At 50.3% G+C, this 27189-nt stretch overlaps 1 protein-coding gene across 2 annotated transcripts in view; it reads right to left on the reverse strand.

Moving 5' to 3' along the window:
- Nucleotides 1–2821: 2821 nt before the first annotated feature.
- MTCL2 (microtubule crosslinking factor 2) overlaps nucleotides 2822–27189 on the reverse strand; it is a 91348-nt gene continuing 66980 nt past the window's right edge. The window contains exons 12-15 of one of the 2 annotated variants that reach the window (XM_005568939.5): nucleotides 25930–26001; nucleotides 25307–25377; nucleotides 21676–23026; nucleotides 2822–12041 (exon numbers count right to left, since the gene is read on the reverse strand). In XM_005568939.5, coding sequence (XP_005568996.3) covers nucleotides 11889–12041; nucleotides 21676–23026; nucleotides 25307–25377; nucleotides 25930–26001 — 1647 coding nt within the window. In that variant the 3' untranslated portion in view covers nucleotides 2822–11888. The remainder of the gene's footprint in view (nucleotides 12042–21675; nucleotides 23027–25306; nucleotides 25378–25929; nucleotides 26002–27189) is intronic. The other variant, XM_065523112.2, reaches the window with a different exon arrangement.

The following is a 27189-nucleotide window of genomic DNA, read 5'->3' on the forward strand; positions in this document are numbered from 1 at the left end:
TTGAGACGGAGTCTTGCTCTGTCGCCCAGGCTGGAGTGCAGTGGTGCGATCTTGGCTCCCTGCAACCTCCACCTCCCGGGTTCGGGTTCAAGCGATTCTCCCGCCTCAGCCTCCCGAGTAGCTGGGATTACAGGCGTCCACCACCATGCCTGGCTAATTTTTTTTATTTTTAGTAGAAACGGGGTTTTGCCATGTTGGCCAGGCTGGTCGCAAACTCCTGACCTCACGTGATCCACCCACCTCGGCCTCCCAAAGTGCTGGAATTACAGGCATGAGCCACCGTGCCCGGCCACATCCTCCAATTTTAAGCCTTAGCTAAGGAATGATTGATTTCTCTCCAAGCCTTCTTTCTGGCCTTAGGCTGAAAACCAACTGTCCTTTCTGTGCTCCCAGGAGCCCAACCTGTGCCTGCTCCACTATCCCATGCTGGCCTAGGAGGCTCCAGAGAGCGGGCTGCTTCCTCAGCAGTCAGCATGATGCAACCAAAATGTCCCCTTGGATGTGCACAGTCCTTTCTTTCACAAGGAAACTTCCAAATATTGAATTGTAAGTAGCCCACGAAGTCCAAAAGAGGGGTTGGAGAGAGGCAACTGGAGCTGACTGTGGTCATCCTTCCATGGCAGTTGTGGCCCTTGGAAAAATTTTCTGGTGGGAGACAAAAATCTGCCTGCCTGAAATTTCCACCCTGTGGTTCCAGCCTGCTGACTGCAGCAGCCATTCTGAAAGCAGAGATTTGCCCTTGGCTCCCTGAATATCACTTTCTGGGGTTGAGAGGTACCCAGTTCCTTTTATGTTTGCCTGCCTCTTAAACTCCTCTCTGTCAATGTCCCAGGAAGAGAACTCAGTGTTCCTTCCCAGCTAGGGCTGGCCATCCTGGGGCACCGTGAGAAAATGATTTCATGGAATCCAGACCCAATACATCTTCTACATCATTTCCCTGCTTTGAGTTGTTGCATGGCTCCCTCCTGTCCACAGCAGGCACACATTTTTTTTTTTTGTTTTCTCCTATAGGGCACTGTGTCATTGGGCTGGGTGTGATGGCTCACGCCTCTAATCCCAGCAGTTTGAGAGGCCAAGGCCTGCAGATCACTTGAGATCAGGAGTTAGAGAGCAGCCTGGCCAACATAGCAAAACCCCATCTCTACTAAAAACACAAAAATTAGCTGGGCGTGGTGGTATGCACCGTAATCCCCATTACTTGAGAGGCCGAAGCAGGGGAATCACTTGAACCTGGGAGGCCGGGGTTGCAGTGAGCTGAGATCATGCCACTGTACTCCAGTCTGGGCAACAGAGCAAGACTTCAGCTCAAAAAAAATAAGGAAAAAGAAAAAAGGCACTGTGTGATCTGACCCAGCCTCTTCTTTCAGTTCCCCAGTTCTGCTCTGCTCTCTTTCTACGAGGCTTTCACACATGCTATTCCCTCTCCCTGGAACCACTTCCCCTCAGTCTCCTGCCTACAACACACCACCATGGCCTTCATCTGGTCAACATCTCAATTTTAGGTGTCATTCAGATGTCCTTTCCTCTGTGAAGCCTTTCTTGTTTCCTCTGGGCTGGCTGAGCACCCTGGGCTCCCCCTGCCATTGACATTTTATTTCATATCTTCCAGGCCCATCCATTGTATCCTCAATACCCAGCACATGCCTGGCTGTTGTTAGCCCCTCATAAAAGAGATACATGAAAGTATCATGTAGTCAGCTTCTAAGATGGCCCCCAATGATCCCTGCTTCCTGGTGTTCATGCCATTGTGTAGTCCCCTCCCATGCTGAAGAATGCTGGTCTATATAACCAATTAGATACTGCAGACATTATAGTCTGTGACTTTTTTTTTTTTTTGAGACGGAGTTTTGCTCTTGTTGCCCAGGCTAGAGTACAATGGTGCGATCTTGGTTCATAGCAACCTCTGCCTCCCAGGTTCAAGAGATTATCCTGCCTCAGCCTCCCAAGTAGCTGGGATTATAGGCATGCACCACCACAGCCAGCTAATTTTGTATTTTTAGTAGAGACGGGGTTTCTCCATGTCGGTCAGGCTGGTCTCGAACTCCCGACCTCAGGTGATCCACCCGCCTCGGCCTCCCAAAGTGCTGGGATTACAGGCGTGAGCCACTGCGCCCGGCCTAGTCTGTGACTTTCAAGGGTTAGCTATAAAAGACATCATGACTTCCTCCCTGCTCTCTCACAGATGACATGCTGTGGGGGAAGCTAGCCGCCATGTTGTGAAGGCACGCAAGCAGTCCTACAGAGGTCCACATGGTGAGGAACTGAGGCCTCCTGCAGCCAGCCAGCACTGTCTTGCCAGCCATGAGAAGTAGCTACTATGCAAATGGATCTTCCAGTCCATCAGTCCATCAGGCATTCAAATGACTGTAGCCTGACTGACAACTGACTGCAACCTCCTGAGACCTTGAATCAGAACTACCCAGCTCCCAAATTCCTGACCCATAGCATCTGTGGGGTATAAGAAATGTTTCGGAATAATTAATTACATTTCAATAGACAATTGACACACATCTAAAAGTATCTTTTTTTTGCATAAAATTGTTAAAGTCCTTTGTGGTTCAATTCTATTTTTCTTCTTTTTGAAGACTGCATTTGTTTCTCAGTGTTCACATCACACTGTGTGGGAAACGAAGTATCAGCAGGCAGCAGCCAGAACACCTGGTGGCCCCTCCCACGTGCCTTCAAACCAGCCAGTGGCTGTGGCACTCCCTGGGCTCCCCACTTCCCAGGCAGCTGGGAGTGGGGAAAAGTTAGGTTTCAAATCTGCTGGGGCCCCCACCCACTTCATTAGAAAAATCAGAGAGGAGGCCAAGTCCACAGCAACTGTTCATATGACATACTTTATTTCCAATCTACAACCATTAAAAACGCTTTATAAGTTTACACTGTACAGTTATTCTCATGTCTGAAATAAGACACAGGGGCAGGGAGAGCTGGTGGATTGGACTGCAGTTGTCCTAGCACCCGATCCATCCTGGGAAGGAGCCTTTTGAAGACAGAAGTGGAAAGGAGAGAACAGTGGACAAGAGAGGTGGACAGTTGGCCCAAGGATGCCCTTGGTCCCTTCCCTCCCATGGGCCTTGCCCTGGGGGGTCCCCCAGGGCCCACGACTGCAGGACCCTCACCAGGAAACCAGGCTGAGTGGGAAGGGGGTTCACAGTATTGGCGGGGGCTGGGGAGGGGCCAGGATGAGGAGGAAGGGCAGCTTCTGGCTCTCTTCCCAGCTGCTGGGGGTTGGAGCTGTTTTTTGGCACTGTCTACAAGGTATCCCTGGGGTTGGGAGGAGGAGGAACTGGGGATTTCAGCTTCTTTCCTTGTGGAGTTAAGATTTCTTTCCATTTGAAGAGGGGCTATCTGGCCTATGGTGAGGTTCCCAAGGGATAAACAGTCAGGGTCTTCTGCCTCCTGCCTCCCCAGGACTCCCACACCCTCCCTGGCTGGCACCATCCACACAGCCTTTTGTAAAACCGAGACAAGTGCAGAAGCAGGGAAAGAAACGATGAATGCTTTCTCCAGGCCCTCCAACTTCTCTTCCTCTTCCGAGAGGAGCGACTATAGGGTTGGTTTTTGTTGGCGGTGATTCCCAATCTCAGGAGTCCAGATGAGGCTGGTGTTTTCCACCTGTTCTTGGCCTAGCCAGTCCCAGTCCCTCCCCAGGCTATACTAATGGCTAGCCCAGATCAGCAGTTGGCATATTCTTATGCATGTCAGAATCATCTGGAGGGCTTCTTAAAATCCCAGCTTGTAAGGCCCCACTCCATAAGCTCTAATTCAGTGAGTCTTGGGTGGGGCCAATAATTTGCACTTCTATCAAGTTCCCAGGTGATATCCCTGCTGCTGGAATGCAATACAAGAACCACTGGCTGAGAATGGTGCCCGCAGTCACCTCATTCTCAGCAACCTGGTGCCTCCTGGGCAGCACTAAGGAGCTGGGTCACAGCTGGCAAAGCCCAGCCTTGGGGCATGACATCACCTGGGAAGCTGCTGGAAATGGTCTTGGGGTGAGTCCCCCGTGCAGAGAAGTAAACTAAGGCACAGAGATCAGCGGCAGAGCTGAGAGAAGCCAGGATACCAGGGCCCAGTAGAGAATGGATGGGCTGCAAAACCCTACAGCAGGAGGGGTGCTCTAGGGCCCACAGGACCATCCTGGTGCTCATCACAGGATCACAAGACTGGGAGGGTGGGAGAAGTGGAGACACCTGCCCAGACCTGGGCCAGGTTTCCAGATTGCCAGCTGAGGCCCCTCTTCTTGGGAATGGTTTGAGTAGCTTCCAAATAAAGAGTGACAAGGCAGCCGGCCCTGACTGCTTCAGCCCTTCAAAGATGTTTAGAGAAAACTAAAGGTCCCTTCCTCAGGGCATGGTGTCCAGAAAGCTGGTGAAGGGCAAGAAGGGAGGGGAGCAGGGCCATTGGGATAGACAAGCAGCAGAGGAGGCTCCAAGGAGGGTGAGGAAGGAGCGGCAGGGCTGGCGGTGGAGAGAAGCCCTGAGCAGGAGACATGGGCCCAGCATCATGTCCTCACTCCCCTTAGGACCTTGGGTCTGTGGATTTTGCAAACTGCAAATACTGTTGGGTTGGGAGGGGTAAGGGGTAGAGTCGGGGTGAACTGTAGATTCTGCCAGGACAAGCAGCTCTGAGAGTGGTGAGGTCCAGAGGAGAATGGAGAGGATGGTTGGATACTGAATGGACAAAGAGATGGATCGATGACCAGGGACAGGGAGAGAAGAACCTGTCAGGCAGCACCTGCTTTACAACCAAGGCCATCTGGGACTGGGCAGGGCAGAGGAGGAAAAAGGAGGGATCCAAGCCCCCCACCCACCACCACACACATGCCCACTGCAAAGTGCTGGGGCTGCTGCTGGCAGGCTGCTTACAGAGAAGACAGCATGGCTCAAGGGTGGGACGCAGGGGTTGCTGGGGAGGGGTGAGCCCAATGAGAAGGCCTGGCAGGGCTGGTGCCTCCTGATGCATTGGAGGAAGAGGCTTTTTTTTTTTTTTTTTTTTTTTTGGTGTGAGAAAACACAAAATAAATAAACACAGAACCAGGACACCACCACATTTGAGAGCAAATATCAGAGCTGGGAAACCACAGACGCGACAGGAAGGCTTCCCTGGTAGGAAGCAGGGGGATGGGAAGCGAGTTACTGAGGTTACAGGAAAATCCGCAGGAGGGAGCAGTGCTGGGAAGAACATCCTGGGAGGACTGAGGGCTGAATTCTACAGTGAGCCCCAGACCCAGAAGAAGAAAATCTGGCATGGGCCAGGGCCACTCCATCTGCTGGTAGGAACCAGCCAAGGAGAAAAGGAGGCAGGAGGACAAGAGACTTTGGAGGGAGATGATAAAGAAAGAATGGGTGAGTGGTAGGAAACAGACTGAGCCCAGAGAGAGGAAGGGGCTAAACCAAGATTACAGAAAGTCGAAGCAGTGTCTCATTCACTACTGGGGATGCAAGACCTGTTGGGAGTCAGGAAACCTGGGTTCTGGTCTTGGCTCTGCCTGTGGTTTGCTGTGTGACCTTGGGTGAGCCACTGCCTTCTCTGGACCTGATTCCTTATCTCAAAAAATGAGGGCGCTGGACACAAAAGGACAAATACCGTATGATTCTACTTAAAAGAGATACCTAGAATAGGCTAATCCACAGAGGAAAAAAAAAAAAGTAGAATAGAGGTTACCAGGGGCTGGGGACAGGGGGAATGGGGAGTTATTGTTTAGTGGGTACAGAGTTTCAGTTTGGGGTGATGAAAAAGTTCTGGAGGTGGCGGTTACACGTTGTGAATGTACTTCAAGCCACTTAGAAATCTTTAAAATGGAAAATTTAATGTTATGCATATTTTGCCATAATTTTTTTAAAAAGGAAGGGGTTTAGACCAAATTATGTTATGGCCTCCTTGCTATTCATGAAGACTAGTGAATGGGGTAAGGAGGGTATTGTCCCCCACCCCAGGGCCAGGGCACTGAAAGGCTGGGCTGGGGACACTGAGTGTGGTCAGACCACTCTCCATTTGTGTAGAACCTGACACTTTTCCAAGGGGACTCGCAGGCACAGTGTTGCAGTTGGTCCTCACCACAGTGACATGGGGTGGGACGTTATCCTCACTTTATAGACGGGGAAACTGAGGTATAGACTAGCCACATGATCTTGCCAAGGTCATTCACGTTGGTGGATTTTTTACTTTTTAAATAGTCACCTGGAAAACATCCTTGCATCTTAGGTTCACCTGTTGACTCACCAACTGGCTCAGTGGCCCTAGATGAAAGGATACATGCTATAAATTAGTAGAAGAGTTCATCTCCTGGGGCAAACATGCTTGCTTCCCATAATTGGATGATGAAAATTATAAATCCTGATGTATTTCTCTTTTTACCATGGCTGCCAGGAAACTCAAGAGTAAAATTTAATTGCATGATTATGGGAATTACACCAGTTAGATTTAGATAATAATTTGTCTTTTTTTTTTTACTTCCTATTTTTATTTTATTGAACCCCTCTGACTAATATTGTAAATAGCCTCTGATCCTTTTTGAAAATCCTTTTTGAGTAATAAAATCAGTTTGGTTGGGGACTCGATCCCTTAAGTCCCTGCTCAGGGCTTAGTGCTCTTTTTAAGATACGGCATCATGTTTCTTGGTTAAAAGAAAGATAAGGCTGGACGTGGTGGCTCATGCCTATAATCCCAGTACTTTGGGAGGCCAAGGTGGGTGGATCACATGAAGTCAGGAGTTCAAGACCAGCCTGGCCAACATGGTGAAACCCTGTCTCTACTAAAAGTACAAAAATTAGTCAGGCATGGTGGCACGCACCTGTAATACCAGTTACTTGGGAGGCTGAAGCAGGAGAATTGCTTGAACCAGGGAGGTGGAGGCTGCAGTGAGCCGAGATGGCGCCACTGTACTCCAGCCTGAGCGACAGAGCAAGACTCTGTCTCAAAAAAAAAAAAAGAAAAAGGAAGATGACCTGGCACGGTGGCTGATGCCTGGAACCCCAGCACTTTGGGAGGCTAAGAAGGGCAGATCACTTGAGCCCAGGAGTTTGAAACCAGCCTGGGCAACATAGGGAGACCCCCCGTCTCTAAAATAATAATAATAGTAATAATAATAATAAATAATAAATAAATAAATAAAATAAAAACTAAATTTAAAAAAACTTAAGAAAGATAGCCTAATGATCAGGGCCAAGAACACCAATGGTGTGGCCAATAGTGCCCAGGATCCCTCTGGGAGGGCGGTTTTTGTTTTGTTTTTTGAGACAAGACTCGTTCTGTTGCTCAGGCTAGAATACATTGGCACAATCTTGGCTCACTGCAACCTCTGCTCCCCCCGGGGTTCGAGTGATTCTCCTGCCTCAGTCTCCTGAATAGCTGGGATTACAGGCATGTGCTACCACACTTGGCTAATTTTTGTATTTTTAGTAGAGACGGGGTTTCACCAGGTTGGCCAGGCTGGTCTCGAACTCCTGAGCTCAAGTGATCACCCACCTCGGCCTCCGAAAGTGCTGGGATTACAGGTGTGACCGCTGCGCCCACCCCCCAACCCCAGGAGAGTTTGTTAAGCATGCAGATTCAAGGTGGGGTCCAGGAATCTGCATTCTGAACATGCCCTCAGAGAATTCTGCTGAATGGGGACCTCAGATCACCCTCTGGCATACACAGGCTCAGTGATCTGGAATGGACTTGTTTTATGCCTGGGTTGGCCAGCAGCATATTCTGGGTATTCTGGACCCACAAAAAGCCCCCAGTAGGGCAGTGGATTTGCACAGCAAACAGGACAGAGTTGGCCTCAAGTTCTCATCTAAACTCAGTGTGACTTCTTGTGCTCTGGGATGAGAACTGTGCCTCAGTTTCCTCATCTGCAAAATGGGTGCACTAACCCATGTCCTACCAAGGCTGCCTCCACGAGTTGTCCCTGAGAGGTCTGAAGGAGATGTGGGGTGGGAAACGATTTCTTTTTTGAGACAGGGTCTCACTCTGTCATCCAGGCTGGAGTGCAGTGGCGCGATCTCTGCTCCCACAACCTCTGTCTCCTGGACTCGAGCGATTCTCCCACCTCAGCCTCCCGAGTAACTGGGATTACAGGTGTGCACCACCACACTCAGCTCATTTTTTGTATTTTTAGTAGAGACAGGGTTTCAATACGTTGGCCAGGCTGGCCTTGAACTCCTGACCTCAAGTGATCCGCCTACCTCAGTCTCCCAAAGAGCTGGGATTACAGGAGTGAGCCACCGTGCCCAGCCAGGGGACACGTTTTCTAAATAGTAAAGTGCTTTAGGTGGGATGTGTAGGGGATGATGATGACAATTATTATTACTATTATTAAGGAAGAAGTAGTGGGAGCTTGGGGGGTCTGGTGAGGCTAGAAGCAGGGGACATTCTAGATAGGAGGGGAGAGGGAGAAAGAGCCTGGACGCTGGGTGGGCCAGAGGAGAAGAGGCTGGGTGATGAAACCATAAAAGTGCATGTGGGTGGATGTGATGGAACCATGTCAGCACAGGGTGTAAGAGGGTCAGGTCTTTGAGCCCTTGGCCTTGTCACATCGGAAGCCAACTTGTAGAACAGTGCCCCTGGGGATGCCTACAGGTGGGCTCCATCTTGAGTTCATAGAAAGCAAGACCTCTTAAGGTCAGCCTTTGGTGGGAAATAAACTGGGGGAAAGGGCTGGCACAGGGTCAGGGAATTGGATTCTGATGTCTCGTGCATGCAGGTCTAAGAGCCACTGATGCACCGAAATGACTTGATTTGCATTCCAATGAAGTCATCATTCCGAAAGGGACTGATTTGGCTCTGGAAAGAGGTCAGACATATGAAACATGAGGTTTCCCAGTTTAGGACCAATCATGCCAACTGGTCCCCCATTTCCCCCAACCAACTGGTGCCAACCCCATGGACCCAAGCCAAGTGGTCTATGGGGGATTGGGACCCGAGGGTTCCTTGGGACTTTGGTTGAAGAGAGAGTGGAGATGGGGAAAGGAGAAAGAAGGATAAAGGAGGAGGAGGAAGGGGCTAGCAGTAAAAGGCAGAGAGGCAGGAGGAAGGGGGGAGAAAGGGTTCGAGAAGGGCAGCATTCCTTCTTGGGACCCCGATTCTCCAGGGAATCCCCACTGTGGGTCAGGCAGTTTTCTGCTTTGGGAATGTTACCAAGACTTAAAAGGCATTTGAAGAAAGAAACAAACTTAGAAATTACATTCTAAAAGAGTAGAGAGTTTTTACAAACCAATCCCCCCACCCCAAAAAAGAAAACACAACCAGTTACCAAGTAAAATGCTAAAAATCGAACCAAACCAATATTTACATGTAACGTTTTCAACCCCATCCAGCCCCACGTCCGGAGGCTTCTGCAGGAACAGTGATGAGTGGCCTTGCACAGTGGCATGCAGGAAGTAGAAACTGGGGCTTTACGGAAAACCAAGGTCTGGCTGAGACAACGAAGATGGCAAGGACAATCTTGGATAGTATGATGGTAAGGCTGAGTGGTCCGTAGGTCTTGGGGCTCATGTCCCACGGGGATTTCTCCCCGAGGCTGGGTACGCAGCCTCCCTGGCTCTCTGTCGCTCTGGGAGGTGGCAGAAGGCCTCTGGTGACATGTGGCCTGATGTGAATCCCCTCACCTGGAGATAACCTTGGCGGGCCCCCCTGACCTCATGGGTGAGAGCAGCAGCATCCCAGAGTGGAACTGGCCCACAGCTCCACTGGCTGCCTGCTCTGCCCACACAAGTCACTGGGGCATGGAGGAAGTGGCTGGCGGGACTGGCATGACCCTGGTGTTCAGCCTGCAGGGAAGGGAGATGCAGGACTTGGGGTAACTGGTCCAGGTGATCCCGAATGGATGGGTCTGGGAACTGGCAGGTGGAGGTGGGAGTGCATGGGCGCCTCCAGAGTCCTGGGGGCAAATCAGCAAAGCTACTGGCTTTTGGTCTTCCTGATGGGCAATTCTGCAGACAAGCTGATCCATCCTGGTGTTTCCACTCTGGGTCCCCAGTCAGTTACAGGAAGGCTGCATGTCTATGTGTGTCGGGGGAGCATGTGTGCAACCAAAAGGGGTTCACCGGCACCAAGGGGAGGCCATGGGAGGCACTCCCCCACATGCTGCAATGAGCCACGTTGAAATCCAACCAATAGCTCAGGCAGCTCACGGAGGACGTGAGAAAGGGCAGGCAGCAGAGCTGGGGCAGGGAGAAGAGCCGTGAAAGGCCATAAGGCTAAGGAGAGAGGCTGGTGAAAAGGCTGGCAGGCTGGTGAGAACCGAGGCAGGCTGGGAGACACTCAGGTTCATGTGCAAAGCTGCGATAAACAACATTATCAAAGTTCAGTCCTGTTTTCCTGCGAGTTCTCATTTGGGAAACTTGGAAGGATCTCCACGCTCTTGATAGAGCCTTAGTAATCCACATTCAACTCATGAAGAAAGGTGTCAGAGGGAGGGAGGGAAATGAGACAGACAAGGAGAATGTCTGGGGAGTGGTGATGGCTGTTCAGCCCTCCACCTTGTCAGTGAGTATTTACAGACTGACAGCTGGGGTTGGCCAAGTACCAGGCATTGAGTAATAAGTAGTGTTCTGAGGCCACATGGCCAGCAGTGTTGGGGTACAGGGCTCCAGCTCTGTTGAGGGGCCCTCCAAAACTGACCAGGAGACCAGGTCTCCAAACCTGGCTGCCAAGCTGCCTTGTCCACCTGGGGGACCCCGTGGCTGTCCATGCCATTAGAAGCCCCATGTTGTCCCAGTGGCAAGAATGCATGTTTCAACCTCCAATAAATTACCTTAAGGACTTTGGGGTAAATTAAATTATTAAAATAAAGTAAATCACCTTAAATATTTATAGTATGAAAAATTCAAATAAACAATCTAGGCAAGATATATGTTTCCAGGCCCCAGTCTATTGCTGTGTCCTGGGCTCTGGCCTCTCGGTGTTCTCCTGGGCCTGACCTGGCCAACCAAGAGTCTCTTACTGGGAATATCTTTGCCCCCCTACCAGCTGCAGGATGTAAACACAGTGGAGATGTAGTGCCTACCCCCTCTTAGGGTGCCAGGGAGAGGCCTCTGAGATCAAGATCAAGGCAGTGTATTCAGGCATTTATCTATGCACCAGGTCTTGAGACTGACTCTACCTATTTCTATCCTCAAAGGGTCTGCTGGGAACATTGGGGTCCCAAGTCACTTTGGCAAGGAAGGCAATTGCAATCACTCCCCAACCCTGAGCCCTGCAGATTTCCACTTTGCCTCCCAGCTCTTGCTGCAGCCAGGCTATGGGCAGGGAGATCCAGGGCTCCAGGACTCCAAGCAGATACTTGGCCCTGGCTACTGCCCTATCATGCCCCCTAGTGTCCCAGCAATCTAGAGCAGTGGGCCTGGGAGGAGGAGGTGGTGGAGAGAAGGAGGTGATGGTGATGATGCCCAGCAGTGCTCCACCAGGAACCCAACATGGAGCCCTAGAGCAAAGCCTGTTCTTCTCAGCAGTGTCTCCTCCTGAATGAAGGGGTGGATGGTCAGCAGGAAACATCTCTCTGACTCCTTTTCCCCAAAGGCATGGCCAGACATGTATCCTTCTTGGGCTCTTCCAAGAGGGAGGCATGGGCAGAACCAGGCAAGGCTCTCTCTTAGAACCCAGGGATCGGCTCTTGACGGATCTCTCAGTGGATGCTTGGGAAGCCCAGTTTTGGTCTCTCTCCCACTCACTGCCTTCCCCTGGGAAGTCGGAGCTAACCACCCAGGGGCCAGCAGGAGACCCGGCTTTACCTTGATGTGAAAGCTGCATTCTGGCAGTGCCATCGCTGCTGTCCCTCCAGGGCCAGGCAATGCTGAGGACACAGCTCCTCGCCTCACCTCGTCTCGTCTCTGCTGGTTCCCTTCTGCTATCCAGGGGCTTGGCTGGTTGAGGCGGGGAATTTGGCTGCTCGGTCACTCGCTGGGGGGGAGTGCCCTCTCCTCCCCACCCCAGCTGGACTCTGAAGGGTGCAGCCTGCACTTGGAAGGAGAGTGGCGGATGGCAGAGCGGGACGAACGGGCGAAGCAGGAGGTGAGAGACTGGGTGCTACAGTCACAAACAGCATCCTAGGAAGAGGGAGGCAGGAAGTCAAGAGGAGCCAGGAGATATGGGCCACCGTGCGCTGGGTGATGAGCCAGGCAAGGAACTGAGACTCAGCCATAAACCAGTTCCCAAGGGCTGAAGCTCCTCACTGGACCAATTTTTTCTTTCTATTGTTCTTCTCCCATTAGAGCAGTAATGGATATTCATTGTAATATATTCTAGGCTATACAGAGAGGACAGTGGACACTGTCCATGGTCCTGTACACCAAAGAGATTCTCAACATACATTTACCAAAATGACAACTTATTTTGCAACTGTAAAACATGAACACTTTTCTGTCACTAGGTATGTCTAGATTTCCTTCCTTTTTATCACTTTTTTTTCGTTTGAGACAGGGTCTCACTATGTTGCTCAGGCTGGTCTTGAACTCCTGGGCTCAAACGATCCTCCTGCCTCAGCCTCGCAAACTGCTGGAATTAGCACCTTTGGGTGCTCAAGGCTCCCAAAGGCATGAGCCACCATGCCTGTCCGATCTCCTTCTTTTTTAGTGTCTCTATACCATTTCACCAGATAGAAATAACTGATTTATGTACCCAATTCACTTTTTAAATTTTTTTATTTTTTGGACAGAATCTTGCTCTGTTGCCCAGGCTGGAACGCAGTGGCACAATCTTGACTCACTACAACCTCCACCTCCCGGGTTCAAGTGATTCTTGCACCTCAGCCTCCCAAGTAGCTGAGATTACAAGCGTGTGCCACCACGTCTAGCTAATTTTTGTATTTTTAGTAGAGATGGGACTTCAGCATGTTGGTCAGGCTGGTCTCAAACCCCTAACCTCTAGTGATCTGCCCACCTCAGCCTCCCAAAGTGGTGGGATTGCAGGCGTGAGCCACTGTGCCTGGCCCAAATTCACTTTTGATGTACATTTGGGTAGTTTCTAATTTTTTACTATTATCAATAAACAGAAATAATGATCAAAAGTGCTGCTGCTGGGCGTGGTGGCTCACGCCTGTAATCCCAGCACTTTGGGAGGCTGAGGCGGGTAGATCACGAGGTCAGGAGATCGAGACCATCCTGGCCAACACGGTGAAACCCCATCTCTACTAAAAATTAGCTGGGCGTGGTGGCGTGAACCTATAGTCCCAGCTACTCAGGAGGCTGAGGCAGGAGAATCGCTTGAACCCAGGAGGGGTGGAGACTGCAGTGAGCTGAGATTGCACCACTGTACTCCAGCCTGGGTGAAACAGAGAGACTCCATCTCAAAAAAAAAAACAAAAAAACAACAAAAAAAAGTGCTGCTGGGCAGCTGGGTATGGTGGCTCACACCTGTAATGCCAGCACTTTGGGAGGCTAAGGCAGGTGGATCACCTGAGGTCAGGAGTTTGAGACCAGGCTGGCAAACATGGTGAAACCCCATCTCAACTCAAAATACAAAAATTAGCTGGGCATGGTGGCACGCACCTGTAGTCCCAGCTACTCAAAGACTGAGGCAGGAGAATTGCTTGAACCCAGGAGGTGGAGGTTGCAGTGAGCTGAGATCCACATCACTGCACTCCAGCCTGGGGCAGAGAGTGAGACACCATCTCAAAAAAAAAAAAAAAAAGTGCTGCTGGGCTAGGCCATGTGGGAGGCTGAGACAGGAGGATCCTTTGAGCCCAGGAATTCAAGGCAGCAGTGAGCTATGATTGTGCCACTGGACTCTGGCTTGGGCAACAGAGTGACACCCCATCTTTTCAAAAAATAAAAAGGCCTGGGCGTGGTGGCTCACGCCTGTAATCCCAGCATTTTGGGAGGCCGAGGCAGGCAGATCACGAGGTCAGGAGATTGAGACCAGCCTGGCTAACACAGTGAAACCCCGTCTCTACTAAAAATACAAAAAATTAGCCGGACGTAGTGGTGGGCGCCTGTAGTCCCAGCTACTCGGGAGGCTGAGGCAGGAGAATGGCGTGAACCCGGGAGGCAGAGCTTGCAGTGAGCCGAGATTGTGCCACTGCACTCCAGCCTGGGCAACAGAGTGAGACTCTGTCTCAAAAATAAATAAATAAGGCCGGGCGCGGTGGCTCAAGCCTGTAATCCCAGCACTTTGGGAGGCCGAGATGGGCGGATCACGAGGTCAGGAGATCGAGACCATCCTGGCTAACACGGTGAAACCCCGTCTCTACTAAGAAATACAAAAAATAGCCGGGCGAGGTGGCAGCGCCTGTAGTCCCAGCTACTCGGGAGGCTGAGGCCGGAGAATGGCGTGAACCCGGGAGGCGGAGCTTTCAGCGAGCTGAGATCCGGCCACTGCACTCCAGCGTGGGCTACAGAGCGAGACTCCGTCTCAAAAAAAAAAAAATAAAAATAAATAAATAAATAAATAAATAAATAAATAAATAATAAATAAAATAAAAGTGCTGCGATAGAGCCAAGCTGCTTGGTTAAAATCCCAGCTTTGCCAATTACTAGCTGTGTGACCTTGGCAGAGTTACTTAACCTCTCTTGAGCTTTGATTTCCTCCCCTCTCTCTCTTTTTATTTTTCTATTTATTTATTTATTTATTTTTGAGATGGAGTTTCGTTCTTGTTGCCCAGGCTGGAGTGCAATGGCACAATCTCAGCTCATCGCAACCTCCGCCTCCCGGGTTTAAGTGATTCTCCTGCCTCAGCCTCCCAAGTAGCTGGGATTACAGGCATGCGCCACCATGCCCGGCTAATTTTGTATTTTTAGTAGAAATGGGGTTTCTCGGTGTTGGTCAGGCTGGTCTCAAACTCCCAACCTCAGGTGATCTGCCTGCCTCGGCCTCCTAAAGCCTTGGGATTACAGGCGTGAGCCCAGCCTCTTTTTATTTTTCTTTATCCATGTTTGTGAATATTTCCACAGGCTACATTCCTAAAAGAACTACTGGGTCAATGGGTAGCATGCACATTTTACATACTGGACAATATTTGGATCAACTTTAAAATCAACATTCAAAATCCAGCCAGCTTTGTGCTGTTGTTTCTTGATGTGGTACTGGTTATGTGGAAGTGATGGTTACTTTTATATATCAACATGACTGGGTGCCGAGATATTACGTAAAACATTGTTCTGGGTGTTTCTGTGAGTGTTTTGAGATGAGATTAACATCGAAATTCTCAGCCAGGCGCAGTGGCTCACCTCTGTAATCCCACCACTTTGGGAGGCTGAGGTGGGCAGATCACTTGAGATCAGGAGTTTAAGACCAGCCTGGCCAACATGGTAAAACCCTATCTCTACTAAAAATAAAAAATTAGCCAGGCATGGTGGTGTGTGCCTGTAATCCCAGCTACTTGGGAGCCTGAGGTACGAGAATCGCTTGAGCCTGGGAGGCAGAGGTTGCAGTGAGCCAAGATCACGCCACTGCATTCCAACCTGGATGACAGAGTGAGGTTCCGTCTCAAAAAAAAGTAAATTCTCCTTAACATGAACCCCATCCAGTCAGTTAAAGGCTTGAACGGAACAAGAGGGCTTACTCTCCCTCAAGTAAGAGAATTCTTCCTGCCTGACAGCCTTCAGACTGAGATACTTGCTTTTTTCCTGCCTTCAGACTTTATTACTTATTTATTTAAGACAGAGTCTCACTCTCTTGCTCAGGCTGGAGTGCAGTGGTGCGATATTGGCTCACTGCCTCCTGGATTCAAGCAATTCTCATGCCTCAATCTCCCAAGTGGCTGGGACTATAAGCACACACCACCATGCCCAGCTAATTTTTGTATTTTTTTAGTAGAGACAGGGTTTTGCTATGTTGGCAAGGCTGGTCTCAAACTCCTGGTCTCAAGCAATCCACCTCTTTCGGCCTTCCAAAGTGCTGGGATTATAGGTGTGAGCCACTGTGAGGCCCTGCCTTCAGACTTGAAGTAAAACATCTGCTCTTTCTAGGTCACTGGGCTGTTGGCCTTTGGAGTGAAACTAAACGACCAGCTTTCTTGGTTCCAGGTCTTTGGACTAAACCATTGGCTCTCTTGGGTCTCCACTTGCTGATTCACCCTGAAATCTTGGGACTTGCCAGACTCCAGAATCACATGAGCCATTTCATTATAATCAATCAATCAATCTCTTTCTCTCTCTCCTTGCCCTCTATTCTCTCTCTATCCTCTTGGTTCTGTTTCTCTAGAGAACCCAGACTATTGTAATGGCCGTGTTCAGTTTATGAGAATTCAGTGAGCTATACTCTTACAGTATACTAAGTATAAATATTAAACTTAATAGTTTTGGGGGTTTTCTTTTGGAGATGGAGTTTTGCCCTGTTGCCCAGGTTGGGGTACAGTGGTGCGATCTTGGCTCACTGCAACTTCTGCCTCCTAGGTTCAAGAGATTCTCGTGCCTCAGCCTCCCAAGTAGCTGGGATTACAGGCGCCTGCCACCATGCTTGGCTATTTTTTTTATTTTTAGTAGAGATGGGGTTTCACCAAGGTGGCCAGGCTGGTCTCAAACTCCTGACCTCAGGTGATCCACCCACCTCAGCCTCCCAAAGTGATGGGATCACAGGCGTGAGCTACTGCGCCAGGCCAAACTTAACAGTTTTTCAAAAGTTACAAAAATAGGCCAGGCACAGTGGCTCATGCTTGTAATCCCATCACTTTGGGAGGCTGAGGCGGGTGGATCACCTGTGGTCAGGAGTTCGAGACCAGCCTGGCCAACATGGTGAAACCCCGTCTCTACAAAAACCACAAAACTTAGCCGGGCGCGGTGGCTCAGGCTTTCAGTTCCAGCTACTTGGGAGGCTGAAGCAGGATAATCGCTTGAACCCAGGAGGTGGAGGTTGCTCGTACCACTGCACTCTAGCCTGGGTGACAGAATGTGTGAGACTGTCTCCAAAAAAAAAAAAAAAAAAAATTACAAAAAAAGAAATAAATATATTTTTTCTTTTTGGAGACAAGGTCTCTCGCTCTGTTGCCCCGGCTGGAGTGCAGCGGCACAATCATGGCTTACTGCAGCCTCAACCTCAGGGCTTTAGGGATCTTCCCTCCTCAGTCTCCCAAGCAGCTGGGACCACAGGCACGCAGCACCACCATGCCTGGCTTTTTTTTTTTTTTCTCAGATGGAGTTTCGCTCTGCTGCCCAGGCTGGAGTGTAATGGCATGGCCTTGGCTCACCGCAACCTCCACCTCCCAGGTTCAAGCAATTATCCTGCCTCAGCCTCCCAAGTAGCTGGGATTACAGGCGCTCATCACTACACTCGGATAATTTTTGTATTTTAAGTAGACACGGGGTTTCACCATGTTGGCCAGGCTGGTCTCAAACTCCTGACCTCAAGTGATCCACCCACCTCGGCCTCCCAAAGTTCTGGGATTACAGGTGTGAGCCACCATGCCTGGCCTTTTTTTTTTAAAAAAAAAAAAAAAAAAAAAAAAGATGGGAGTCTTGCTCTGTCACCCAGGCTGGAGTGCAGTGGCGCATTCTCAGCTCATTGCAATCTCCGCCTCCCAGCTTCAAGCAATTCTCCTGCCTCAGCCTCCCGAGTAGCTGGGACTATAGGTGTATGCTGCCACGCCCAGCTAATTTTTTATATTTTTTAGTAGAGATGGGGTTTCACTTTGCTGCCCAGGCTGGTCTCGAACTCCTGAGCTCAAGCAATCCACCTGCCTTGGCCTCCCGAAGTGGTAGGATTACAGGCGTAAGCCACCGTGCCTGGCCGCTTTTTTTTTTTTTTTTTAATGTAGAGATGAGATCTCACCATGTTGCTCAGACTGGTCTTGAACTCCTAGCTCAAGTGATCTGCCCACCTCGGTCTCCCAAAGTGCTGGGATTAGAGACATGAGCCATTGTGCCTGGCCAAAAAAGGAATAAATATTTAAGAGATGTTTTAAAATGTCAGCCAGCTGACTGAGAGTATAGAAAAGTAACGCACTCGCCACACACTGCTGGAGGCTGTAGAAATGGCACACTTTTGAAAAACAATTTGGCAGTATTTAACAAATAACTTTAAAACATTTATATTCTTTTTTTGTGGAGACGGAGTCTCACCTGTCACCCAGGCTGGAGCACAGTGGTGCCATCTCGGCTCACTGTAGCCTCCGCCTCCTGAGTTCAAGCGATTCTCCTGCCTCAGCCTCCTGAGTAGCTGGGACTACAGGCGACCGCCATCACACCCGTCTAATTTTTGTAGAGAGAGGGTTTCACCATATTGGCCAGGCTGATCTCGAACTCCTGACCTTGGAGCCGCCCAACTCAGCTTCCCAAAGTGCTGGGATTACAGGCATGAGCCACTGCGCCCGGCCACATTTATATTCTTTCATCCTTTTTTTTTTTTTTTTTTTTTTTGAGACGGAGTCTCGCTCTGTCGCCCAGGCTGGAGTGCAGTGGCCGGATCTCAGCTCATTGCAAGCTCCTCCTCCCGGGTTTACGCCATTCTCCTGCCTCAGCCTCCCGAGTAGCTGGGACTACAGGCGCCTGCCACCACGCCCGGCTAGTTTTTTGTATTTTTAGTAGAGACGGGGTTTCACCATGTCAGCCAGGATGGTCTCGATCTCCTGACCTCATGATCCGCCCGTCTCGGCCTCCCAAAGTGCTGGGATTACAGGCTTGAGCCACCGCGCCCGGCCTATTCTTTCATCCTTTAATCTCATTTCTGCAACTTACACCTAAGGAAATAGTCTGAAATGTAAAAAAATGATTTTGTACCAAGATGTTCACCACAGTATTATTATTATTATTATTATTTTTGACATGGAGTCTCGCTCTATTGCCCAGGCTGGCGTGCAGTGGCACGATCTCAGCTCACTGCACCCTCTGCCTCCCGGGTTCACGCCATTCTCCTGCCTCAGCCTCCCGAGTAGCTGGGACTACAGGCACCCGCCACCACATCCAGCTAATTTTTTTTTTTTTGTATTTTTAGTAGAGACGGGGTTTCACCATGTTAGGCAGGATGGTCTCAATCTCCTGACCTCATGATCCGCCTGCCTCAGCCTCCCAAAGTGCTGGGATTACAGGGGTGAGCCACTGCCCTCGGCCTATACCGCAGCATTATTTACAATAGGGAAAAACTAGAAACCACCTAAATGTACAATAATAGAAAAGTAGAATGTTTAAGTCCATCACAGCCCATTCCACACATAGCCCTTCTTATGTCTCTGTGCCCCCACTGAGTCCACAGCAGACCACATGGTACCACTCCCAGCTACAGCTGACTGGACCAAGGGGTACACTTGCCTCTAGATGCACCAATCAGTTTCCTTCTTTCAGAAATGTAGAATTGGGAGAGGGATTTGTGTCAGTGTCTCCTAGGGGCTTGAACTGGAAAATGTTATAAAGCCAGAGCTGGGACAGCCCACCCTGTCCTTGTGCAAATGTAACAGAGAGAGAAAGAGAGAAAAAGGAGGAATATGATATCAGAGAGGGTGAAGCTTAAGAGAGAGGAGAGGAAGACAGGGAGAAGCTGCTGAGGTCATTAGGATCCTACTCTTGGGTTTTGTAAAATATGCTAACCTTCAAATACATTTCCTTCCCTTTCTACAAAGTTAACTTATGCACATTCTAACATTCAAATAATGCTCACTAACATTTAAATAAGGTTTACTAACTAACTTATAAGAAATTGATAGCAGGAATGGGGTGTGCAGCAAAAGATTCTCAGAGGAAAAATGAGCACTTAGGTGTGAAGTCTTGATGGGGGTGGGGGTATGTCCGCTAATGTTTAACAATTAGTTTTCCAGGAGTGACAGGAGGAGCCCAGATTTGTAGTGTTTACTAATTTTTATGCTGTAAATCCTCCCACTGTGGCCAATCTCAAGGTACCAAGGTCATGTTAAACACAGAGATGCGGTTGGGCGCGGTGGCTCACGCCTGTAATCCCTGCACTTTGGGAGGCCAAGGTGGGCGGATCACCTGAGGTCGGGAGTTCAAGACCAGCCTGACCAACATGGAAAAACCCTGTCTCGACTAAAAATACAAAATTAGCCGGGCGTGGTGGCACATGCCTGTAATCACAGCTACCTGGGCGACTGAAGCAGGAGAATCACTTGAACCCAGGAGGCAGAGGTTGCGGTGAGCCGAGATCACACCATTGCACTCCAGCCTGGGATACAAGAGCAAAACTCCATCTCAAAAAACAAAAAACAGGCCGGGCGCGGTGGCTCAAGCCTGTAATCCCAGCACTCTGGGAGGCCGAGGCGGGCGGATCACGAGGTCAGGAGATCGAGACCATCCTGGCTAACACGGTGAAACCCCGTCTCTACTAAAAAAAATACAAAAAACTAGCCGGGCGAGGTGGCGGGCGCCTGTAGTCCCAGCTATTTGGGAGGCTGAGGCAGGAGAATGGCGTAAACCCGGGAGGCGGAGCTTGCAGTGAGCTGAGATCCGGCCACTGCACTCCAGCCCGGGCGACAGAGCGAGACTCCGTCTCAAAAAAAAAAAAAAAAAAAAAAAAACAACAACAACAAAAAACAAAAAACAGAAAAACAAAAAACAAAGAACCACAGTGATGCTGACAATTGGCTCCCACAAGCCAAACAAGCTGGCTCCAACACACCACCGGGTTGCAGGAGAGCAGTAACGCCCCCTCCCTGGAGAGGATGCTGGCAGTCTCCGATGGGTGGTGCAAAAGCTACTAGTTAAGCCATGCTCACTAGTCTCTTGGAATTCAGACCATGTGACCATCAAGTGTGTGTTGTTCCAGGTCTGGGACCTTCCAACTCTATCCCCAGACCAGCATAAGAACTTCCTGGGACACATGGCCATATCCCTGAATTTTTATTTTATTTATATATATATAAAGATATATAAATAGATATAAACATATAGATATATTTATATTATTTATATCTATTTATATATAAATAAGTATAATATAAATATATGTTTATATTGTATTTATATATTATATATATTATATAATATATATTTATATATTTTATATATGTATTTATATATTATATATTTATAAAAATATATTTATATTATATATATTTATATATTTTTATCTCTATATATGTATATATAAACATATAAACATCTATATACATATATAGAGATAAAAATATATAAAAATATATATATATATTTTTTGAGACGGAGTCTTACTCTGTCACCCAGGCTGGAGTGCAGTGGCACAATCTCAGCTCACTGCCGCCTCCGCCTGCTGTGTTTAAGTAATTCTCCTGCCTCAGCCTCCCGAGTAGCTGGGATGACAGGTGCACGCCACCACGCCCGGCCAATTTTTGTTTTTTTTTTTTTTTTTTTTTTTTTTTTTGAGACGGAGTCTCGCTCTGCCGCCCAGGCTGGAGTGCAGTGGCCAGATCTCGGCTCACTGCAAGCTCCACATCCCGGGTTCACGCCATTCTCCTGCCTCAGCCTCCCGAGTATCTGGGACTACAGGCGCCCGCCACCTCGCCCGGCTAGTTTTTTGTATTTTTTTTAGTAGAGACGGGGTTTCACCGTGTCAGCCAGGATGGTCTCGATCTCCTGACCTCATGATCCGCCCGTCTCGGCCTCCCAAAGTGCTGGGATTACAGGCTTGAGCCACCGCGCCCGGCCCAATTTTTGTATTTTTAGTAGAGATGGGGTTTTCACCATGTTGGCCAGACTGGTCTCAAATTCCTGATCTCAGGTGATCCACCCGCCTCAGCCCATACTTCTGAACTTAAAAACCCAAAGAGCTTGGACCTTATATACTAACTCCACCTACCAAGAGAAAGGACAGATCCCACCCACCTACCTCACTGGGAAGGACCACGGCTCCATCTCCGTCCCGGAGGACACCATCCTTCCCCACCTGGGGGAGCATGGTGAGTCTGGCCTCCTCGCTGCTGACCGACTTGGCTGCCTTCTTGTTCAGGATCCTGGCCACACCCTCCGGCTGATGGTAGCTGGCTGGGGAGAGGGGTTCTGGCTTCTTGGTGCCCTCCTCTCCTGCTGCCGAGGTGGGGCTTGGTGCCCGGCCACACACATTACGGAAGAACTCCTGCACAATGCCATACTTGGGAGGCTCGGGCTTGGCCCGCGTCTCAGACATGCCCAGTTTCCAGACAGACTCCGTGCTCCCTGAGTGCTCCACCACACTGAAGAGGCTGGAGAGTCCATCATTGATGTTTCTCAATACAGGGCTGTCCCGCGTGGTGGTGGAGCGGGCCCAGGCCGAGCCGTTCTGCTTGCCCTGGTGCAGGTTCCACAGGCTGCGGTCCTTGCTGCTATCCAGCTTGGACACAGACCGCCTCTGGAGCTTTGGCGAGCCATACTTGGGGGAGCAGCAGGGCCGCTCGATGCGTGAATGGACCTTGTCCAGGGAGGAGGAGATCTGCTTGCTGCGCACAGACACGAGTGAAGAGCTTCGAGGTGACCAGGCCTTGCCGTGGAGGCTGCTGCGGGGTGGGTCGGTCTGCAGGCCCACGCTGACCGTGCGGATGGTCTGTGTGCCCACACTGGCCAGGCCCACCGTCTGGCTGGACGTGCTCTTCACTTTCCTCTCCAGCGAGCCGGAGCGCATGGCCTGGCGCACGCAGTTGGTGATCTCCTTCATGTCATCACTCATGTTGCCTGACATCTCGAAGTCATGCAGGGCCGCTGGGAAGCTAGGCCCGGCTGCTGAGGGGCTGCTGGCTGAGCCTCCGTCTAGGCGCTGCCGTGAGAAGTTGCAGAGCCACCGACCATAGGAGCTCTCAGCCAGCCCATCAGCCTCAGCCGACTCTTTGGGCTTGGCTGTGGTGAAGAGGAAGCCGGGCTCGATAATGATCTTGCCCTCTTTGTCATGAACCACAGGGACTCCCAGGCGCCGGGCCACCGGGGGGCTATAGTAGACTCGGATGCCCGTCTTGTCGGGAGCTGTGTAGCTGCGCTGCATCTGCCTCCCTGGGGGGTCCTGGCAGGCCAGGGCACCCAGGTGGTTGCAGTCCCTCGATGAGAGCCCAGGTTTCTCCTTGGTGTCTTTTTCTGGATCCCCAGGCTCAGAACTCACAAAGCCAAAGGCAGGGTTGTTAGGCAGCTTCTTGCCTCGGGCGTCTCCGCCAGCAAGGTAAGGAGAACAGTCGAGCAAACTTTCAAACTCAGACATGGAGGAAACAGATTTGGTTCTGCAAAGGGCAGGAGAAAACGTGGTTATTAGTGGAAGTAACACTGAGGACACACTCTGGTCTACCACCCTGGTCCGTGTGCTGCGCGAGGGCAGAGACCAAGACTGTCTTGTTCACCTCTTGTAGAAGATGTTGTTGGTGCCCAGCCCCACATTCTGTCTGCATTTTCTTTCTTTCCTTTTTTTTTTTTTTCCCAAACAGGTCTTGAAATGTCACCCAGGCTGGAATGCAGTGGTGATATCACAGCTCACTGCAGCCTTAAACTCCTGGGCTCGAGTGATCCTCCCATTTCAGCCTCCAGAGCAGCTGGGACTACAGGGGTACACCACCATATCTGGCTAATTTTGTATGTTTTTTTTTTTTTTTTTTTTGAGACAGAGTCTCGTTCTGTCACCCAGGCTGGAGTGCAGTGGCATGATCTCCGCTCACTACAACTTCCACCCTCTGGGTTCAAGCAATTCTCCTGTCTCCGACTCTGGAGCAGATGAAATTACAGGCGTGCACTACCACGTCTGGCTAATTTTTATATTTTTAGTAGAGGCGGGGTTTCTCCATGTTGGCCAGGCTGGTCTGGAACTCCTGACGTCAGGTGATCCACCTGCCTCAGCCTCCCAAAGTACTGGGATTACAGACATGAGCCACCGCGCCCAGCCTAATGCCTGGCTAATTTTTAAAAAAATTTTTGTAGAGATGGGGGTCTCCCTATGTTGCCCAGGCTGGTCTCAAACTCCTGGCCTCAAGCAGTCTTCCTGCCTCTGCCTCTCAAAATGCTGGGATTACAGGCATGAGCCACTGCACCTGGCCTCTCTCTGTACTTTCACCTATACACCTAAAACTGCATACTCTGAACTGCATACTCTACCATTCTCTACCTGATGGCTTTTTTTCTGCCTGTGGGATCATACTTGGCTGTCCTCCACATAGAAGAAGCTAGACCCAGCACTTTGGGATGCTGAGGCAGGCAGATCACCTGAGGTCAGGAATTTGAGACCAGCCTGACCAAGATGGTGAAACCCTGTCTCTTACTAAAAATACAAAAATTAGCCGAGCGTGGTGGTGTGCGCCTGTAACCCCAGCTACTCAGGAGGCTGAGGCAGGAGAATCGCTTGAACCTGGGAGGCAGAGGTTGCAGCGAACTAAGATCGTGCCATTGTACTCCACCCTGGGAGACAGAGCAAAACTTCATTTCAAAAAAAAAACAACAACCCAAACCGAAGCTAGAAATAGCACAGAGTTAAGGAGTGAATGCCCCTAAACACAGCCCTCGACAAACAATAGGTGGGATATGGTGAACAAGTGCCCCAGCCTCCTTGTTTCTCGGGCGGGATGACTCTAAGCTGCACGTTCTACTCTGGCTCCCTGAGTTCCTCCGACAGCCTGAACTCCAGTTGCCCGTGGGATAACCTGGATGAAGCTCCTTTTATTGGCTGCCTTCCCTTCCCTGTCTCACTTCCAAGTGTTTCCTGAAATTCTGTCCCAAATAAACCATTTGCACTTAAATCCTTGTCTCAGAGTTTGCTTATGGGGGAACCCAAACTAAGACGCCATGAAGCTCCTGGCACACATATTGCCTGAATCACTGAACATGCCAGGCATATGGAAATGCATATGTCAGACCACTCTGATGAACTCCAAGAGGCAGCTCATATCATCCCCACTAGACAGAGATGGGAAGTACTGCTCAAGGTCAAGGTCATAGAGCTAGAACTGGCAGGGTTGGCATTCAAACCTGGCCCTCTGGCTCCAGCCTGTCCTGCCTGCCTTGCTTCTGGGCTGGTCTGATGGCAGCTGGGGGTTCTGTTTCCCTGACTCCTTTCATGGGTTTCCTAACAGTGGAGACGTGGTCCTTACAGTCTTGGGGTAGGGGTTTCCTTGGCCACAGCACAGGGCTGGGCCCAAAGGATGCTGCTCAATAATCCCAGGAATGGAGGTCCATCTCGACTCTCCTCACTCCAGAGACAGGAGAAAAGAATCCCAAGAGGAGCTAAATGGTTTGCTTCCACCTGTGTTCCATTCCCAGACTCAAACAACATGCAGCAGCCTGGAATTCCCACTGCCCCAAGCTTTCCAGCTCCTGCGTGGTTCAGGTTCCAGAGAAACCATATCCCGATGCTCTCCCAACTCGGATGCGGGGAGGGTGGCAGCAGGAAGAGGGCAAAGGGGCGGGGCAGGGCTGCAGCAAAGGCAGGCAGAGTGAGTGCAGGGCCCAGCAGGGAGCAAAGAGGGGTGAGGCTGTGGGGCGGGACAGAGAGGCAGAGCGGGGGACCAGGATGCAAGCACCTCTTTAACCCGTTTCCTCCAAGCTCAACTTCGGAAACAGCTTCCTTGTCGTGGATCTTCTCACTGCGTGTCTGTCAAGGAGGAGAGACAGGAAGGGTCAGTTCCGGCCACGAGAGCACTAAGGGCGTGGAACGCGAGACCAGCCCGGACCTCAATGCCTGAATCTCCTCATCTGGAGAGCAGGAACGATGTCATCATTCTAGCATGGTCAGTTTCTGGCTCCATTGCATCTAATTCCTCCACCAAATGTGATCCAGGCTGGGCCAATCAGAGCTCCAAGAGTGACCCACCCAAGGAAAGGGACTACTTAGAATTTAATCCAAATGTGGTGACTGCAACAAAGCATCCAGTGGCCCCTGCTCAGCTGGCGGTGGGCTTGTCTTCTCCCTCCTCAACCCTACTCCCTCACTTAGCCCAGTCCCTGGGTGTTCTTTGTCTTTTTTTTTTTTTTTTTTTTTTTGAGGCAGGAACCATGAGATACAGACTCTAGGGCTGAGGGGCCCAAGGTGCAAGGGTGTGACCTGTGAGACAGGGTTAGCAACTTCTGTCATGTCCCCCACGAGCAGGGACCTTTATGGTATAGCCAGGGGCCAAGATAACATGGCAGCAGCCGCCCCACTCACCTCCTTCCAGCTGTTGTCCTGCTTCTCCAGCTCCGAGTGCTTCAGGACCCAGGGGTCGGCAGCCTTCTGCAGCTGGGCAAGGGCAGAGAGGGTGGGTCGGTAATGGGCAAAGCTAGTAAGCAGAACCCCGCTCTAAGCAAAGCCACTCCCCAGACTCTACTCTGCAGCCCACATAACCTACATCATGGACCAGGGGCCACCTTCTCAGTGGGTAGCAGCTCAGAGCACGCCCCTCTGCCTGGTGGATTTGGAAAATGATAATAAAAGCAATTACTTGCAGAGATCCTTCTAGATGTCATTATACCTAATATAGGAACAGCCATTACTATGTGAATTCATTGCACAATTCACAGAACAGCTAGACCAGCTAAGCAGCAGCCACATCCAATCAGAGTGGCAAATGTAAGATCCAGGCACCCCCACTGCTCCATCCACAGTGGCCATCATTCACAGATCCCAGCACTCTTTCCCGCTGGGCCTTGAGGGGCCTCTGCTTCCCTCCCTTCTTGGAGGTCCATCACCTCCAGGTGGCTTGTGATGGAACCCATCTCCTATGCACACATTAGTTAACTTTTTTTTTTTTTTTTTTCCCCGAGACAGAGTCTTACTCTGTTGCCCAGACTGGAGTGCCGTGGTACGATCTCAGCTCACTGCAACCTCTGCCTCCCAGGTTCAAGCGATTCTCCTGCCTCAGCCTCCAGAGTAGCTGGCATTACAGGGATGCACCACCTTGCCTGGCTAATTTTTGTATTTTTAGTAGAGACGGGGTGTCACCATGTTGGCCAGGTTGGTCTTGAACTCCTGACTCAGGTGATCCACCCGCCTCAACCTCCCAAAGTGCTGGGATTACAGGCATGAACCACTGCGTCCAGCTGCATTAGTTAATTTAATTCTCACAGAAACTGTGTATGGTAGGTGTTCCTGTGGTTATTTCCATTTGGCAGATGAGAGGATCAAGACTGAGAGAAGAGGTCGGGCAGCTGACTGAGTGAATGATCGTAACAACAGTGTAGCACTTCCCATTGCTGGTGACTCCATCTGTACCATCTGGCACTACAGCCTTCTCTGGAGGACTGCCTTGGGTAACCAGGACCCAATCACTGCCAATGACGGACAAAGACAGGGGTCCAGAAGACTGGCCCTAAAGGTGGACCCCTTGCCTTAAGGTGGACTAAACTGTGGGGTGATTTACTGTTTATACTCCTGGGCACATCATGGGGTCAGGCCAAGGGCAGATTTCATCTGAAAGCGTATCTTACA

The sequence above is a fragment of the Macaca fascicularis genome, chromosome 10 (genome assembly GCF_037993035.2).
Source record: "Macaca fascicularis isolate 582-1 chromosome 10, T2T-MFA8v1.1".
NCBI classification, from domain to species: Eukaryota; Metazoa; Chordata; class Mammalia; order Primates; family Cercopithecidae; genus Macaca; species Macaca fascicularis.